Source organism: Meleagris gallopavo, chromosome 1 (assembly GCF_905368555.1).
Source record: "Meleagris gallopavo chromosome 1, MGAL_WU_HG_1.1, whole genome shotgun sequence".
Taxonomy (NCBI): domain Eukaryota; kingdom Metazoa; phylum Chordata; class Aves; order Galliformes; family Phasianidae; genus Meleagris; species Meleagris gallopavo.
In genome coordinates this window covers 152610766-152628357 of record NC_139404.1, presented here as the reverse complement: position 1 = coordinate 152628357, position 17592 = coordinate 152610766, and the positions used below count along the sequence as shown (strand labels likewise).

The following is a 17592-nucleotide window of genomic DNA, read 5'->3' as shown; positions in this document are numbered from 1 at the left end:
CCTTCTTTAGCAAAATGGTGGTTTGGACAGACTTCAGAGATTTTCAGTTTTTCTCCTGTTTTTACTGTCTGAACTTGAAGTTCTAGGTGATGACGTGTGGCCAGTCAATTCTTCAACCACGTTCTGCCTGCCTCATTTGGGCACTGAATCACTGTATTTTAGGGTATGTTAAGCCTCAAGAATTTGAGCAAAGCCCAGATGTTATCCTTATCCATAGCCACTGGATACTGGAGATGAGATCCCATGAGATGGGAACCCATGGGCCAGTTGCTATAGTTCTTGGTGCTGGAGAGAAGTAGTTTGGGTGGGTGGGTAGGGGTAAGTGTGATCAGAAGATGAAGTGCTTCCTAAACACAACCCCTTCACTTGGTGTGAAGGGGGAAAGGAGACTTTAGTGTAATTTCAAGATGACAGAAAGCTTGTGGTTTTCTTTTTTGATTGATTTCCTCAGCCAGCTCTGCAAAACCTTCTGTTTGTGTACTGCGTGCGTGCTGTTGTGGTGTTATTGCCAGTCCTCTTTACCGATCTGCTTTGCTGCTTGTATTTTTTTGAGTCTTTTTATTTCAACCTCCTAAGGCATTTTTCAGAACTTATTGATTTTCTGTCCAGAGCAACCTCTCTGTTTCCTCCTCTGTGTTACTCAGGCTGACACTATACAGAAGTCCAGCTGAGACACAGCTGTGCATGGATTCATTTATTTCTTGATCACTTTATTCCTCAGCTTGAAGAGGTATTATGAACTTTAGGTCAGATAACAATGTAGTGCCAAAGGGGTAGGTGTTTCAGGGAAGGAAAAAAAAAAAAAAAAAAAAGCAAATGAAATGACTTACTTTCACGGTAGTCAAATTCAAAACTTGGCTGGCGTGAGAGCATGTGCACTATGAAACATAATCATTAAAAATATCTGAATCATGAAAGTGAGATCACAGTTAAAATGGAATCTATATCCCCTACTTTTCATGTTAATTCAGTAGATTGCTTTTCTGAAAACCGTTCCTTCATAGGCTTTATTCCCTGTTCATGTTTCTTTCTCCTATGGCAGAAACAAACATCCAGTTCCAAAGCACCACTATGATGTATGAATTAGAATGTTGAGTTTAGAAATGATGCACATTAAAACTGTTTGCAGAATTAATAGGCACATCTGATTTATTTGGATATTACACTGATACGGTAAATCGGCAGTGGTGTTGTGTTTTTTTTTTTTTTTTTTTTGGCCCCTCAGATTAGTATCTTTCAATTTACTTTTATATGTTTTATCTCCTGCTGGAATACCTATTTCCATTCAGTTTATCCTGCCAATCTTCTTATACAATGAGAACTTACACAACCAAAGTAATGTGAGTTTTTTTCTTAGTTTGACACCGTCAATACAGTCATCAGTATAAGCAGCAGTATAAGCTTATTCATCTTGCTGTCACTTCTGGGATGATCTTGTTTGTGACTGAATTGCTTGATCTCAACTGTTTATGGAAAATATGCTGCAGAAAGAGCAAGGATTTTTTCTCGAAGTCAGGGATTCTCATAAACATTCTAATGAAGTCTTTACTTCCATCCTTCAGAATTTGACAGAAGAGTTGAGAAGACATAAAATCCCAGAGCAGAAGCAGATGATGTGGAGAGATGTGTAGTTCTTATACTTACAGTATCATGTCTCCTTGCTTTTCCCTCATCAATTGTTTTTCTTCATCTTTTTTTTTTTTTTTTTTTTTTTTTTTTAAAGGCAGTTATGGTATTTTGCAAGTCTTGGCATGTCTCTTTCAACTAGCATACCACAGTAAGATCCCATTATTATGATGATGATAGAAAATTACTCTAAGTTGTCTTCAATAATCAGTCTTTTCCTTTCATAAATGTCTGTTCTGATTTGTTATCAAAGGCATTTTTGGCTGAAGACTGAAAAATTTCTACATCCTCTAAAATGAAACTATGTCTAGGGATTTGGGGTATGGGTTCAAATAGGATGGTACAACTTTGCATTGAGCAATGGAACGGGAATCTTTAAAAATGGAAAACTGTGTTATGGATACACAGAGGACGATTCACATGGAAGAGTGTAAATGATAAATGTGAGAAACCTTCATCTCTTTTAGCCTTTTTATTTTTGCTGTTATTCCCAGCCGCTCAGTCTGTTCTCCTCAGTGGAGTCATGCCTGTCATGGATTTTAGCAGTGAGTTATGCGGACTTTAAAAGAAGAGCTTCACAGAATCACAGAAAAAAAGCTTCCTTTTGTAGTCTCAGAAATCTAGACATTGCTCTTGACTCAAAGTTTTTAAGGTAGGCAGTGTCTCAAGTTAATTGCTGGACAGTTTCCAATGAAAGCCTGTGTGGATACCAGCTCTTGAGCACATCTCAGGGTTTGTTGGACCATGAATTAAATGGTGATAGGGATTCCTTTTAGACCTTGGCTGCTTTGAATCAGGCATCCCTTCTGCTTCATGGGGTGTAGCTGGATGGTATAAATGCCTACTCTGTAGGGAACCTGCTTTAGTATAAGGGTTGGAGATGATAATCTCCAGAGGTACTTACCAACCCATATGAGTCTGTGATTCTCTTCTCAGGGCCCTAAATTCAGGAGTCTTGAGAAGCAGGTCCTGCTTGCTTCAGAAATGAGTTGTTCTTTTCCAGTTCTAACTTTCAGAAAGCTAGTAACCTCTATGGTTTGGCTGTTTGCTGCAAAGCCAAAGCCTTTTTAACCAAATGGTGGCCTCTGTCATTTTGCTACTTGTGTGTTCAAGATTGGGTACAGCAATGCTCTGAATATTGTTCCTATCATCTGCCCTCAGGGAGAGGTTTGAGAAAATTAATCAACTGCTGCAGAAAACCATGTCAATGTTAGACTTCTTATGAAATTCAGAGAGGAAGAACACTGACAGTTTCTCAAAATCTTGCTTGTTGGCTGTAGGTGTAGCCTACATAACTCTTGTGCATATTACTGTACACCGTAAGAGTACGGTTTGGAAATGATGTTTTGGGCGGTTAGAACCAAGTGAGTGTTGTAAATGGAGATAAATGATGTGGAAATCATGTAATGATGGAACCACATGCCCTGGTAACCTGATCCAGACTTGTTGGTACTTGGGGGGAAAAAAAGGCCATTTAAAAAGGTAATATTTCAAACATTGACGCATAGGTGATGTGATCTCTCCTTTCCTTAGTTACTGGCACAGGCCCAGCTCTGCTGAGACAGGCAGTGTGGTGGAACCCAGGGAACCTGGCAGGCACAACTAAAATCCTGCAGCAGGGGCTTTGCCATGACATTACATTTGTATTATTGCCCTGATTCTTTACAGCATGTTAGTCATCCTCTCTGCAGCACAATGTTAAGCTTGGCTTTTGTTGCTGCAGACTTAGTTTGAGACATGAAGTTCATAAATCAGTTTGGTGTACTTGAGATCACTGTCTGATAAATTGCTTGCTTTCTGAGATCTTTGTATGATCCTATATTAAGGCTATTTCTACCTCATATGGTTTGGTTCTTATCTTGAATCTTCCATCCTGAAACTATTGGTGTACATCGTGGTGTTGAGCACTTCACACTGATGTAATTAGTATTTCTTTAAAATCAGTGTGTGAGGTCCTTAATCAACTTGAGGTTGTGTGGTCTAAAAGTTGCTTATTGGAGGAGCTGTGAATGAGACCAAGAGAGCAAGACTTAGAGAGCTTCAGAGTAGACAAATGGCTGGTGAGTACTTAAGTGTTCTGTGGTAATGCTTCATTCAGGCCATGATTTGGGTATGATAAAATGCCTTCCTCTTAGGTTTGAGCAGCTAACATTTTTTGTGATGGAGGATCAGTTAACCAATGTGTCTAGGTATGTTAAGTGAGGTGTTATTGTTCTTTATTGAATGGGGAGAGTCTGGCTGTAGTGTTCCTGTTGAAGGAACAGGTGTGCAGGTGGTTATTACATCTGTACCTTCAGTGGCAGGAAACGATACTGGGATGAGCCTAAAAACCCATCTCTTGAACAAATGGCTTAGGAGTTGGTGCAAACGCAGGAGTTTTGGTTTTTTTTTTTAACATGGGGCAATTTACTTGGCACCTGGCATGATGGCTGCAGATGGATGCAGCCTGTCTCCACGGGGAAAGAGGGTTCTAGCTGAGGAACTGGCGGGACTTATTGACAGGTGTTGAAACTAGGTATGAAGGGGGAAGGGGGCAAAATGACGACCGCTGGGATTGAGGGGGCAGTTCGAGGCTCCAAACAGAACTTGATAGGTGGAGACAGTGGAGTTCAAAGGCTTGGAAAGAGGTGGAGGGATGCTGCTTCTCTTAAGTGCCTGTATATTAATGCGTGTAGCATGGGGAATAAACAGGAAGAGCTGGAGTTCTGTGTACGGTCGCGAGGTCATGATCTCATTGCGATCACGGAGATGTGGTGGGACAGCTCGCATGACTGGAATGTCGTCATGGAGGGCTATGTGCTTTTTAGGAAAGATCAGCTGGCTAGGCGGGGTGGTGGAGTTGCTCTTCATGTGAGCGAGCAGCTAGAATGTATTGAACTTCACTTGGGGGAGTGATGTAGCAGTGGAGAGCTTATGGGTGAGAATCAAGGGGCAGGCTGGTAAGGGTGACACTGTTGTGGGTGTGTACTACAGGCCCCCTGATCAGGATGAGGAGGCTGATGAGGCCTTCCAAAAGCAACTGGATGTAGCGTCACGTTCCCAGGCACTGGTGCTTATGGGGGACTTCAATTATCCGGATATTTGCTGGATGACCAACATGGCCAGGCACGCACGGTCCAGACAGTTCTTGCAGTGCGTTGAAGACAACTTTCTGATGCAGGTGGTGGAGGAAGCGACGCAGGGAGGGGTGTTACTGGACCTTATTCTCACCAACAGGGATGGACTTGTTAAGGAAGTAAAGGTTGGGGGCAGTTTGGGTTGTAGTGATCATGAGGTGGTGGAGTTCAAGATCCTGAGTGGAAGAAGCAAAGCAGTAAGTAGGATTACTACCCTGGACTTTGGGAGAGCCAACTTCGATCTCTTCCGGGACCTACGTGGAGCTATCCCGTGGGCTCGGGTGTTAGAAGATAAGGGGGCCTCTGAGAGCTGGTCAGCATTTAAACAGCTCTTCTTCCAAGCTCAGGATCGGTGCGTCCCTGTGAGCAAGAAATCGGGAAAAGGTGGCAGGAGTGTGGATGAGCAAGGAGCTCATGCGCAAGCTCAAAGGAAAGAAGAAGGTCCATGAAATGTGGAAAAAGGGTCTGACCACTTGGGAAGAATATAGGAATGTAGTCAGGGCCTGCAAGGATGCAACGAGGAAGGCTAAAGCCCGCCTGGAATTGAATCTGGCTAAAGTGATAAAGGATAATAAAAAAGGCTTCTTCAAGTATGTTAATAGCAAAAGGAAAACTAGAGAGAATGTGGGCCCCTTACTAAGTGTGGGGGGTGTTCTGGTAACGGGGGATGCTGAGAAGGCAGAGATACTGAATGCCTTCTTTACTTCCGTCTTCAGTGAAAAGGCTCTCCCTCAGGTTTCCCACACCCTGGAGGTTAGTGAGAGGGTCTGGGGAATGGGAGACTTCCCTTTAGTCAGGAAAGAGGACGTGCGTGAGCGCCTAGGCAGTACTAAGTTCCACAAGTCCATGGGACCTGATGGGGTGCATCCACGTGTGCTGAGGGAGCTGGCGGAGGTCATCACCGCTCTCCATCATTTTTGAGAGGTCTTGAATAACAGGGGAGGTCCCTGAAGACTGGAGGATAGCCAATGTCACTCCGGTCTTCAAAAAGGGCAAGAAGGAAGATCCGGGTAATTATAGGCCTGTCAGCCTCACCTCTGTCCCTGCAAAGGTGATGGAGCAGCTTGTGCTGGATACCATCTCCAGACAACTGGGAGAAAAGGAGGTTATCAGGAGTAGTCAGCATGGGTTCACCAAGGGGAGGTCGTGCTCGACCAACCTGGTGGCCTTCTATGATGCTGTCACATGCTGGGTGGATGGGGGAAGAGCGGTAGATGTAGTCTACCTTGATTTTAGAAAGGCATTTGATACTGTCTCCCACGACATCCTTATAACAAAGCTGAGGAAGTGTGGGATAGATGAGTGGACAGTGAGGTGGGTGGAGAACTGGCTGACTGGCAGAGCGCAGAGGGTCGTCGTTGGTGGTGCAGAGTCTGTCTGGAGACCTGTAACCAGTGGTGTCCCCCAGGGGTCTGTGCTAGGTCGGTCTTGTTCAACATCTTCATCAGTGACCTTGATGAGGGGATAGTGGCCACCCTCAGCAAGTTTGCTGATGATACAAAGTTGGGAGGATTGGCTGACACGCCTGAAGGCTGTGCTGCCATTCAGCGAGACCTGGACAGGCTGGAGAGCTGGGCAGTAAGAAACCGGATGAGGTTCAACAAAAGCAAGTGTAGGGTCTTACACCTAGGGAGGAATAATTGCATGCACCAATACAGGCTGGGGGATGAGCTGCTGGAGAGGAGCTCTGCAGAGAGGGACCTGGGCGTCCTGGTGGACGACAGGTTGGCCATGAGCCAGCAGTGTGCCCTCGTGGCCAAAAAGGCCAATGGCATTCTGGGGTGCATTAAGAAGAGCGTGTCCAGCAGGTCGAGGGAGGTGATCCTCCCCCTCTACTCTGCCCTGGTAAGGCCTCATCTGGAGTACTGTGTCCAGTTCTGGGCTCCCCAGTACAAAAAAGACAGGGATCTCTTGGAAAGAGTCCAGCGGAGGGCCACAAAGATGGTGAAGGGCCTGGAGCATCTCCCCTATGAAGAAAGGCTAAGTAAACTGGGTCTGTTTAGCCTTGAGAAAAGACGACTGAGAGGGGACCTGATCCAGGTTTATAAATATCTGAGGTGTGGCGGCCATAGTGGTGAGGCCAGTCTCTTTTCAGTGGTACGTGGAGACAGGACGAGGGGAAACGGACATAAGCTGCAGCACAGGAAGTTTCTCACAAATGTGCGTAAGAACTTCTTCACGGTGAGGGTGACGGAGCACTAGAACAGGCTGCCCAGGGAGGTTGTGGAGTCTCCTTCTCTGGAGATATTCAAGTCTCGCCTGGATGCCTACCTGTGCAACCTGGTGTAGGGAACCTGCTTTGGCAGGGGGGTTGGTCTTCATATCTTCATATCTTTATAGGTCCCTTCCAACCCTTATGATTCTGTGATTCTGTTTTCACCACAGCAAAATTAAGGTAATAAAGCTGCTGGTCTTCTGCATTTTGTGAGAGGGTGTGTGTGTGTGTCCGTGTGTGTCCATCCGTCCAGCTTTATTCTTCCTCTATCAGGACAAGCTAAAGAAATGTACTCATTGTTAATTTTGGTACTGTGACATATAATTAAGATATTTTTCTGCACCATGTTCTTTTTGTTCAGTCATGCCATCTTGTGACTGGTTGGTCTTTGGTTATGTTTTCTTGAATTGCTACCTCCTAAAGCAATCATTGCAAACCTGAAGTTAAATTAGCCCTCTCTACATATGTGTGTGTAAGCATTTAACTTACTTGCAGTTTGAAGTAAATTGCATGGATTTGGCAATTACAAGTTACCAAAGTATTTGGGGATGCCTTCCTACAAAACTGAAATCTGTCTGTTTTATAATAGCAATTAAATGTGTTTTATGGTCTGGTCTTTAATTATGTCTTTGCCTTCTTTATACTAGAAAACATAAAAAAAAAAAAAAAAAAAAAACCCAAAAAAAATAAAACACACCAACAAACAAACGTAGAAGGAAGCCAAATGAAGGAGAGGAGAGAGAATTTTAAGAGACTGTGTTCAGACATGGATAAAAACCATTTTTGGGTGATATTCTTTTATTGTTTGGATCACATGGCTTAAGTGGTTGACAAATTATCCAAAATCAATTCCGACAATTATATGAGTACCACACCCAGTATAACCAGTTCTAATGAATAAACAGTGACTCACAAATAGCAGACATTGTTTCAAGATGTGGTATCTCGGGGTGGGATTTATTTGGTCTTACTCATGTCCTTAAAAACTGGGGAAATCTGTGCCAATCCATGGCTTTCCAATTTTCAATGATACCTTGTTGCTATGTAGTCTACAATAGTTACAGCTATGATTGGTGCTTTGCAATGAGTGTAAGCTGGATGAAAGTCCTTTCTGGGAAAATATCTCTGTCTCCATGTGACGACTCGGCTTAAAATGGAGCACAGTTTTTTTGTTTTTTTTTTTTTTTCTTTTCTGGCATCAACAAATTCAAGGTGTTGTGCAACTGGGAAAATATTTCCGTTTTAAACCATCAATATTAAATTGTTTATTGAGAATACCTCTTAAGTACTTATTCATTAGTTACTTTGTAAGTCAATATTGATAAAAACTAACGTGGCAGTTCTGGTACCTTTTTTATGTCAACAAACCACAGTCTTCAAAATCTATGAATTGCGATGTCAGTCTGGCTGCTTCATCTCATACACCGTATCGACACTGATTTCTTCAATGGCTGCATAAATAACTTAGTCAAAAGTCTTTCAGTGCAATGTGTTAATGTAATTTTAAGAGTCTGTACAGTTAACACTAGAATTTGTAATTTTGTGCCGAAACTGGACTCTCTTGCAGTTGAAGGATGGCTTCTAGCTAGCTGGGATTATGACAGAAAGCTTTGTGGCAATCAAGATTACTCCATGCCTTTTTTTTTTTTATTTAATTTGCTTAGAAATTACTTCAGGAAGTGCCATAGAAATATTATTATACCTTGAAGTGTGGCACTATTGTGATCTGAAGAATCTGTGCTGAAGTTCACTGTCTCTTCAGTGATATTTCCTCCCGACTTCTTAGTATAATGTCTTAGTGACCTCCTTATCTATGTGCAGTTCTGATTATTTATTTATTTATTTTTAAGAAATTTCAGCATAAAGGTTGTTTCCAGATATCTAAGTCATTGCAGTTTTGAGATGGGCCCAACTCTGGCCAGTGACATTACGTAAAGGAAACACCTCACTGCATACTGTGTGCATGACTTAGGAATGAACTGTTTGCATTAAACCAAATAAACGTACTGTGTAGTCCCATAGATGTCAGAGAGAACTGTAAAATGAGGATAAAGTTTGGCCTCTTTAAGAGTTGGTTGGAGTCTCATGGGTTAAAAAAAAAAAAAAACACCTTAAAATCAGATGTTTGTAACATCTAATTTTTTTCTCTATAGAGATTGAAGTTCAAGTTGTTGAATTTGAAAAATAAGCACTTTTTTTTTTTTATACTTAGCTTCAGTTCTAGGATTTCTGGTGGCAGTATATGTTCCTCTAGCAATTTAAGAAAAATAACAGGGTGATAATTTAGCAGGTCCTTAAAGCGCTGTGTTCTCTCCTTTGCTCTTTCACCAGGCATTGCTCATTTATTTCATCACTAATTTCTTTAATTACTGTGGAAAGTATTAACTGTTGGTCTGGATGCACATAGATTCCACAACACTTTTAATTGTGTGCCTGAAGTCCTGTGCAGTACTGGGGATGGTCAGGATCCTCAAATGGAATTTTATGACAAGCTAGTGCCTGAACCTGGAGAGCTCTAAGCTAACGAAAATAAATGCTTTTCCTTGTATGATTTCTGTACCTAGCTGGAATAAAACTCTTTTTGGGCTGTTCTAGAAACTTTTCTCCCTTCCTGATTTCTGTGTGGGTTACCAATCTGGGTTTTGATAAAGGAGCCTTTGCTGGGGGGAAACCTAGTAAGAAGAATCCAAATGAATTTAAGCTTAAGAGATCATCAGTGTATCACTCTTCGCTTGAGATGGAGTGAATTAATGCCAGGAGCAAATCTCTTGTGGAAAACAGCTTTGTTGAAAACCTATAGGCAATGCTTTTGGCTTCGGGTACCTTAAGTCCTTTGTTTGACATTGTTCATTGCTTTTCACCTTGTATATGAAGAGTAGCCCCACTAGTATAGTCTTATTGTTGTCCAGCTAATGGGTATTTATGTACATGTGGTAATAAAGACTTGCCAGAGAGGTTCTTTAATCACACTGCCTTAGATGCAAGTGGCAGGAAAAAAAAGGTAATATATTTCATGCTGGATATCATGAGTGTTCAAGATGTGAAATGAAGTAGAAGATTTAAATGAGAAAAGACTCCACACTTCTTTTCTTCATGCTTCTGTTTCAGATTTCTTTTATGCTTTCCAGTATAGATAGCGTTGCTTTAGAAAATAAGTATTCCCACAGAATTTTGCTGAAGATTGATTTGCACCAGCAGAAACTATTTGAAGATGTTAAATCTGACTTCTTTTGAGGCACAACTGTTCTAGAAAACCTCTTATTTTATTTTGAAAATTAATATAAGAAAATATTGCATACTATGAACTACTATGTTGAATTGAAGTTTTTTTTTTTACTTCTCAGTTTTTCTTTGTAGTCCTGATTTTTGTATGCATGTCTCAAATTGACCTCTAATTCTTGTTTTTTTCTAGACAGTTACTGGGAAAAGCTTTGGAACCAAAGATTTTCGAGCAGCTTTAGAAAATGGAGTTCTGTTGTGCGAGTGAGTATTGACTTAGTATATAAAAATGCTTCAGGTTTCTATCAGCCTCTTTCCTTCTTGACTTGTTTAAGTGCCAACGTTTTAAACTGTATATTTTTTTTATACTTGTTTGAAAGCTGTTCCTCCTTCCTCTGGCAAATGTCCACTTTCTGGATCTATGTATTCCATGTGTTGTTCAATGCATTTATCTTAGCTGGAGCATTATGGTGATCCTCTGACCTTTGCTTAGTTTTATTGGTTATAATGCTCTTAGTGTCACTGGGCTTTCTCTTCAGCTCATGCGAGGTGGTGTGGCCTGTGACTGTGATGGAGGCACTCAGTTATTTATATAATCATTGTTTATTTTGTTTTGCCTGCATCATGTTAAGAAATTATTGTAAACTCTTGTTTTCTAAATCCTGAAAGACGGTGATTCTTCCCAGAAAACCTGATACCAAAAAGGTAGTTTATTTCAGTAGTGAATGTGATTAAATCATAAATTAAAAATAAGTTTAGGCCTCTGCAATTTTTTTTTTTTTTGTAATATTAATTACTAAAATTTCTCTTTAATATAAAATATAAGAGGAGTTATTTGGCCATCTTACAATTATATCCAAGTACATCATTAGCGTTATCTATAGGATGTCACTTGGCATACTTAAAGACAACTCAGGATCATAAAAGCAAATGTTGCAGCCCAGGTTTCAGTAGCATTTGGACTGAATTAGTTACAATAGCGAACAGTACTCTGACCTCAGCTTTTTCTAGAACATTTTTTCAAAAAAGCTTTCTTTTGTTTATATATATTACAGACTTGGCAATAATGAGACTTGTCAGGTTTCGCTGGTAGACTGAGTCAGAGGTATAAATAGTCCACTCATCAGGTCTATCTGTAATTGTTTTTATACTTACTAGAATAGTTTTTCAAGGCTGAAAGTGCTGTTAACCACCTTATATGTTAAGGAAATATAGGTGTAAGTGTCCCATTCAGAGACTACATTGGACATTAAAAAATGTATCTTGGAGGTATCCATTAAAAGTTCAGCCATTTCAGAAAATATTTATGAAGGTATAATTCTCTGTTTTTTTTATTTGTTTGTTTCAGTGTATATCACAATAACCAAAGTAAATGCAAAACAGGCAACATTCCCACATCTTTACTTCTGTGAATGTTTGATTTCCTATTTGTTCTCTCCTTAATTTTTTTTCCTTTGAGCACTTCACCTTTCAGACTATCTTGCTAGTTGCTTCTGTAATTGTCTTTTTGGTGTGAGGGAGTTTTTTTTGTTTTTGCTTTTCTTTTTTAAGACTGAACGGTTTATAGGGATGGAAGTTTTTTGTTGCTTATGTAATCAGATGTGAACTATACTGACTGTTAATAAAATAGCTATTGCTTTAACAAGAAGCCACTTCTTTACTTGATGTATCTACTTAGTGGGATGTGTGTATTGTATTCAGCTGTAACTTTTAAATCAAGTCTTTAAGAAATGGCAATGAACTGATATACTGTAACTCTTTGATATTTTCATTGTTGATGCCTATTTGGCAAAAGAATGTGAGCATCCATCTGCCAAAAGCAGATCAGTTAAATTTATCTGTAATTAACAGCTACATGTGAGGAAAAACATCCAGTAGTTTCTTCATTTGAGCAGTTTTCTTCAAGAGTCGTGCAGCAATCTTTAAAGGAAAAGACATCTAATTATACTGCACTAAATCATACAGCTGTTCTCCTGTGTCATAACTTTTAAATTTGATATACCTTGAAGTACAAAGGTAAGTGATTTCCATAAGAGTTCACTGGAAATGGAAAAGAACAAAATGTGAAAGGCTTTCAAATGTCCAGTTTTCAGCAAAGTAAACAAAACAGAAGATCTTAAATAATGAAGATAAACTAGCCACAGCATTGTGTGTTGCCTTGATTTCCCCTGACATGACTTGTTTAATTTACACAGATACATTATCACTGGAGGTGATATATTTGGCTTATATTGCAGCAGATCAAATCTATACTTTCACCACTTATTCTTATGGCAGCTCAGTTGGCTTGTTTGACTTCCTGACCAGTATGTGTGTCAACTGACTGATCAGTTGACAAAATAAAGCCTTTTACATTATACTGGATCTCCTGGTTAGAGGAAGAAGGCTTTCTGTTATATGCTACTTTGTGTTCTGAAGCACATAAAGCAAATAAGTGATGCATTTGGAACATATAAGAAAACATTAGCTTTTTTTTTAATTTCTTTTTTCTTTCTTCTTGATGGAAAAGTAACCAAGTGTATTTTGTTTGGTGAATAACAATGCAGCTGAAAAATCCCAGGATCTGTTACCTTTGTTTCTTATTCTGCAGGTGCTTAGAAATATCTTCCATTTCATTACATATGCATAAACTCTGTTCTTTTTGTTTATTTTCCAAATATATCTGCTGTTTGAGCAAAGGAAGGGGAAAAAAAAAGCCTTTTCCCCTGTATAATTTTAAACTTTTGGAGCTGACTCTGCTTTGGTGTGGGTAGATCACAAAACTCAATTGATGTTTTGTGTGGTTAAGGGGTCTGGCCAAACAAGCAGCAGCAAGAAGAGGGAGCAAGTCCAAATTCCTCAGATGTAGGTGGATGAAGTCTACAGTGTGTCGTGAGGTCCCAGTTCTTTGTTGGTCCAGTGGTCTAGCGTGTATTTCAGTGAATCATGGGATTTCCCTACCAGCATGACTGAGAACCTGGGAATGAAGGTGCAAGGAATACTTTGCCTCGTCCTCAATGCATGACGAGATGTGCATCTGTTCTGTTTTTTCAGTTTTATTGTAAATTCTATATAAAGTACAAGTGATATTGTGAGGCTCAGTCCTTTCTGTCCAACTGGAAAACAAAACAAAAAAACAACTTGCATGTGTAAAATATTTACAAAAAAATATTGTTGCAGACATCATACTAGGGCTGGTAACATATGAAATCTGAGCTGGTTTCCTACAGGAATATCAGACCTCTTACAAGGAACACTGAAAATTAATGTTTTGGTATATATTCTTCTGATAAAGTTTGATGTAGAAGATATGGAAAATCTTTAAATGTGAAATTTCAGTCTAGTTAACATCACCAATTTAGCAGAAACGTAAAATCCCTAATTGTAGAATCACTACATTTGGAAAAGACCTCTAAGATCATCCAGTCCTACCAGTCAAACATAAATTCATTTCTCCTTGCACCCACTCAGCTGCTTCTGTTTTTTTTTTTTTCTTTCTTTCTTACTCTGCCTTTATCAACCATCTTATTTTTATGACTTTGTCTCATTTTTGCTTCTATAATCTTCTATTGCTGGTTTTTGCTTTTTGGTAAACTGACTTAAAAAAAAAAAAAATAAATAAATAAAAAATTTGGCATGTGTTAATAGATTCCAATTTATTTGATTCAAGTCATAGGAGTGAGTAATGTATGCAAAGTTTTTTCTTAGTAAGCAATGATATTCAGACTTAAATAAAATTATGTAATGTAAATTCATATGATTTCTTTGTAGTTTGATTAACAAGATCAAACCTGGCATTGTTAGGAAGATAAATCGTCTGTCAACTCCAATAGCTGGCTTGGTAAGTAATGACAGCAAATCTAATATCTGTGGTATGACTCCATGCTTTGTTTAATAGTGCTTGATAAGCACCCTCTTGCCTGTTGGTCTCACCATGGACTCATTAAAAAGCCTACCAAGTGTACAAGATTATACTTCTAATTCCATTTTTGATCAACATGTTACCATTTATATATTAAATTAGAAAACAGAGATTATCCATACAATGATCTGAATCTGTAACTTGAATCAACTTGTCACTCTATGGAGCTTCATCATCCCTATGTGAAGCACTGGTGGCTCCTGCGCACAAGCCTATACAGCATTACCTTTCTTTATTCAAAGGCTATTGTTGCATTATACTCACAAACCACTTCAGAATCCCCTCTGTTAGGGAAAGAACAAGCTAAGAAATATTTCTTGCAACCTGATTATTTTTAGAAGTTGCTTCTCCCCACACACAGTAAAGCCTAGGTTGCATTAAAATAACTGATGCAGAAATCTCTCTTAAGGCTTCACCTAAGAGATTTAGCTGAAGATATTTTGGTTGAAAATTGTGTTATCTGCAGAGGAGGAGAAAAGTAACACATGGAATCATTTTGGAAATTTAAGACTTCCTGTATGCTATTTGTCAAACGTGCTGGTCAGAGACCATACACTAAATTTTTTAGCCATTTAGGATCAGAAAACTTTTAAGAGGGTAAGCAAACTGAATTCTTTTTTGCCAGTTTTTTCCAGATAAGTTAGCCTTCTAAGTTATTCCTAACTTACAGGATAACTGTCTCTTAGTCCTGTGGCCAAAACTTCTTTTTTAAAAGACAAAAGCAAACAGGGATGTGTGTGTGATTCCTACAAGAAGCAGAAGATTACACCTTATGGTAAATATGCAATCATAACATTAGGGAAAGTTTCCTGATTTTGTAAAAGGAGTAGCAGACAAAATATCTCTAGACCTTCAATTGAGGGCATGGGACACCAAATATCTGCTTTTGCATCAGCTATGCAACTCTTTAGAGGGAAAAGTGTATTTAACTTGGCTAGAGGTCATGAGATTGGGTTAACTTGACATATATAATTGTATAAGCTCAAAGTCCATTTCCACATCAAATGAATGTGCAAAATATTAGTTGCCTTTGTCCCGGAAAGCTTAGGGTATTAGGCTTGTGAATGAGTGCTGCACATTCTTTTCCTGTGAAGCATCCAAAAAAAGAACTCAAAATGATTCTGGGGAAGATGGTACTGTTATTTTATCAGTCGTTTGATTGCCTGAATTGCCTCTGAAGTAGCCGTTTGTCCAGACCTGAAAACCATAGGCTAGATTTCATTTTCTGTGGTGTCATGTTGTCTTGAACTGTGAAATGGAATACCTTTTCAATTTTACATGGTTCTTTTGTTGTTTACAGACACAAAAATTTGGAGTATTCATTAGGTGTTTAGCTTTTCTTATTTGGTGTGTATCATTGTTACTAGTTCCTACAAGTCTTCAAAAAGAAAACAGAGGAAGGGTGAATGAATCTCATAAACCATGACCATCCACTTCTATTGTTGTTATTATTAAAGTACCACTTAAAGGTGTTCCTTGAGACAACTGATATTTTGTATTAACCTGTGGAAACAGTTTTACAGAAATACTTTGGTTTCAGAACATTGTGATTATGATGGCAATAATGGGTATGTGTATATGTATGTCTCCCGACTTGAGAGTGAACAAGCTAATTTAAACGTCTTTGGAGAGCTCAGCTTTCATCCCTGAATGTATATAACTCATAGTAAAACCTACAGTTCTGTGCATTTATAGAAACACAAGCATTAGTACCTGCCAGGTTTAGAATATTGTGGCTGATGAACTGCAGGATTTACGGATGGAAAGGATTCACATTCAACCACTTGTACTGAAAACTTCTCTGCTTTACTTCCCAGTAAAAAAGCAAGGTTTACTGTGCTCCTAAGTATAGAGCTTGCCAGGAATTATCTGGCTTAGGTTTGCTCGCCATGTTCTGGAAATACTTTCACTGCTTGTTAGTTGATTCTCCCACAAGTCAGCTTCTAGACTGTGTTTTCCATGGCTTCATGTACACTTCTACAACTCACTTCTACTGTATTCAGTGTCTTTCAGTCTTACGTTAATTGCTTCCCACCAGACCTTTATAAGATTTGGAAGCCTTATTGGTAGGGGGACTTTTTTTTTTTTTTAACCAGATGGAAGTTTTAACTTAAGTAGTAGAATTTATTTCTAAAGGATAAACAGCTTGAATTTGAGTCTTTGATCATTTGATCATGTTCTCTCTATAGCTTCTTCACAGTCCTTTTGGACCTTGGAATTTCTTCAGATTTTCTTTCTTTCTCTAGGGAGTTAATGTGTTTGACTCTTTTCTTTCCTCTCTCCTCTGAAAAGTTTTGTTTGCTTCAAATGTTTGACAGTTTTCTCAGCAGTATAAAAGTACAATGCTCAACATAAGTATGTGGTTGAATCTCCAGAAGGGGTTCATTATATTGTTTATTTGTCTTTGTAGTTATTCTGAAAACAAATTTCTTGAGTAAAATAGGAAATGAAAGCCTGTGTGAATAACAAAAGAGTCTGGGTTTTATGGAATACTGTGTGCTATACTTTTTTAAATAGAGATAGGTAACTTAGATGTGGTTTTTGTTGGTTTTACTTTATAAATTAATTGAATTATTTATGTCATTTGCTTTTGGAACCATTTAATTCTCAAAAACCTTATAGAAACTTTACATTTGAAGGATCACCTAAATTCCAAGCTCATTTTAATCAACTGAAAGTAAGCTTCAGCCTGCATTGCTAGTGTGATTATACTGATTGCTAGTTTGATTATACTGCGGTCTATTAACTATGGGTGTGGGTCTCAGTGGTTCAGGTATAATCATGATGGAAGGATAAATAAATGTCTTGATGATTAAACACTGAAATGAAACTTGGCATTCAGTTAACAGAAGTTCTGGTACTGGGCAAACTTAAAAATTCTTTAAGATGGTGCTACAGTGCTGATGTTCCATTTCTTTTGTTGGAGGCATGTGTCTCCTATGGCTTGCGTGACAGCTAATAATTGTTTTAACCCTTTGTTAAAAAATGTTTTTGTATCTTTGATTCATGTGTGCTTGTTTGGAAAACTGAACTTAGCTATTGAGGGAAGAGACCACAACCAAAGTTCTTGAAGATAAGTGGAAGTAGCAGGAAATAGAGGGCTGAACAGATCCATCTTCTGATGGTGACAAGAAGCACTTAGGCCAGCCCTCAAGTATAACTCTTATTCCAGCAGCACTTAACAGGGCTTGGCTGCTGGAGACACCTGCTGTGACAGCTGCCCATTTTACAGAACAGTGTGCCCATTTGGGTTAGTCCTAGCTCAATGCCAGCTTGCCCAGGTGAGTGATGTGTGATCTTGGGGCTGCCACAGAGCTGCAGGGGCAGGAATCGGTTCCTGTGTAGCCATCTCTGTTTTCCTCATTCTTGGTCAGTGATGAGTGACCAAGGAAAATGTCAGTTACTCAGAGGGGGGTCCCTGAGCTACAGCACGTGCAACCACCAAGGTACAAAGGACTAATTCCATCAGTTGCTGCAGAAGGCTGTGGCTTGCAGCAGGTTGATTTTTAACAGTG

At 39.3% G+C, this 17592-nt stretch overlaps 1 protein-coding gene across 16 annotated transcripts in view; it reads left to right on the top strand.

Annotated features, from left to right (window-relative positions):
• The window catches only part of LMO7 (LIM domain 7), a 131583-nt gene that overhangs the window by 26095 nt on the left and 87896 nt on the right, over positions 1-17592 (top strand). For 15 of the 16 annotated variants that reach the window (XM_085215724.1, XM_085215719.1, XM_085215727.1 and 12 more), the window contains exons 2-3: positions 10370-10440; positions 13927-13996. In XM_085215724.1, coding sequence (XP_085071850.1) covers positions 10370-10440; positions 13927-13996 — 141 coding nt within the window. The remainder of the gene's footprint in view (positions 1-10369; positions 10441-13926; positions 13997-17592) is intronic. The other variant, XM_085215726.1, reaches the window with a different exon arrangement.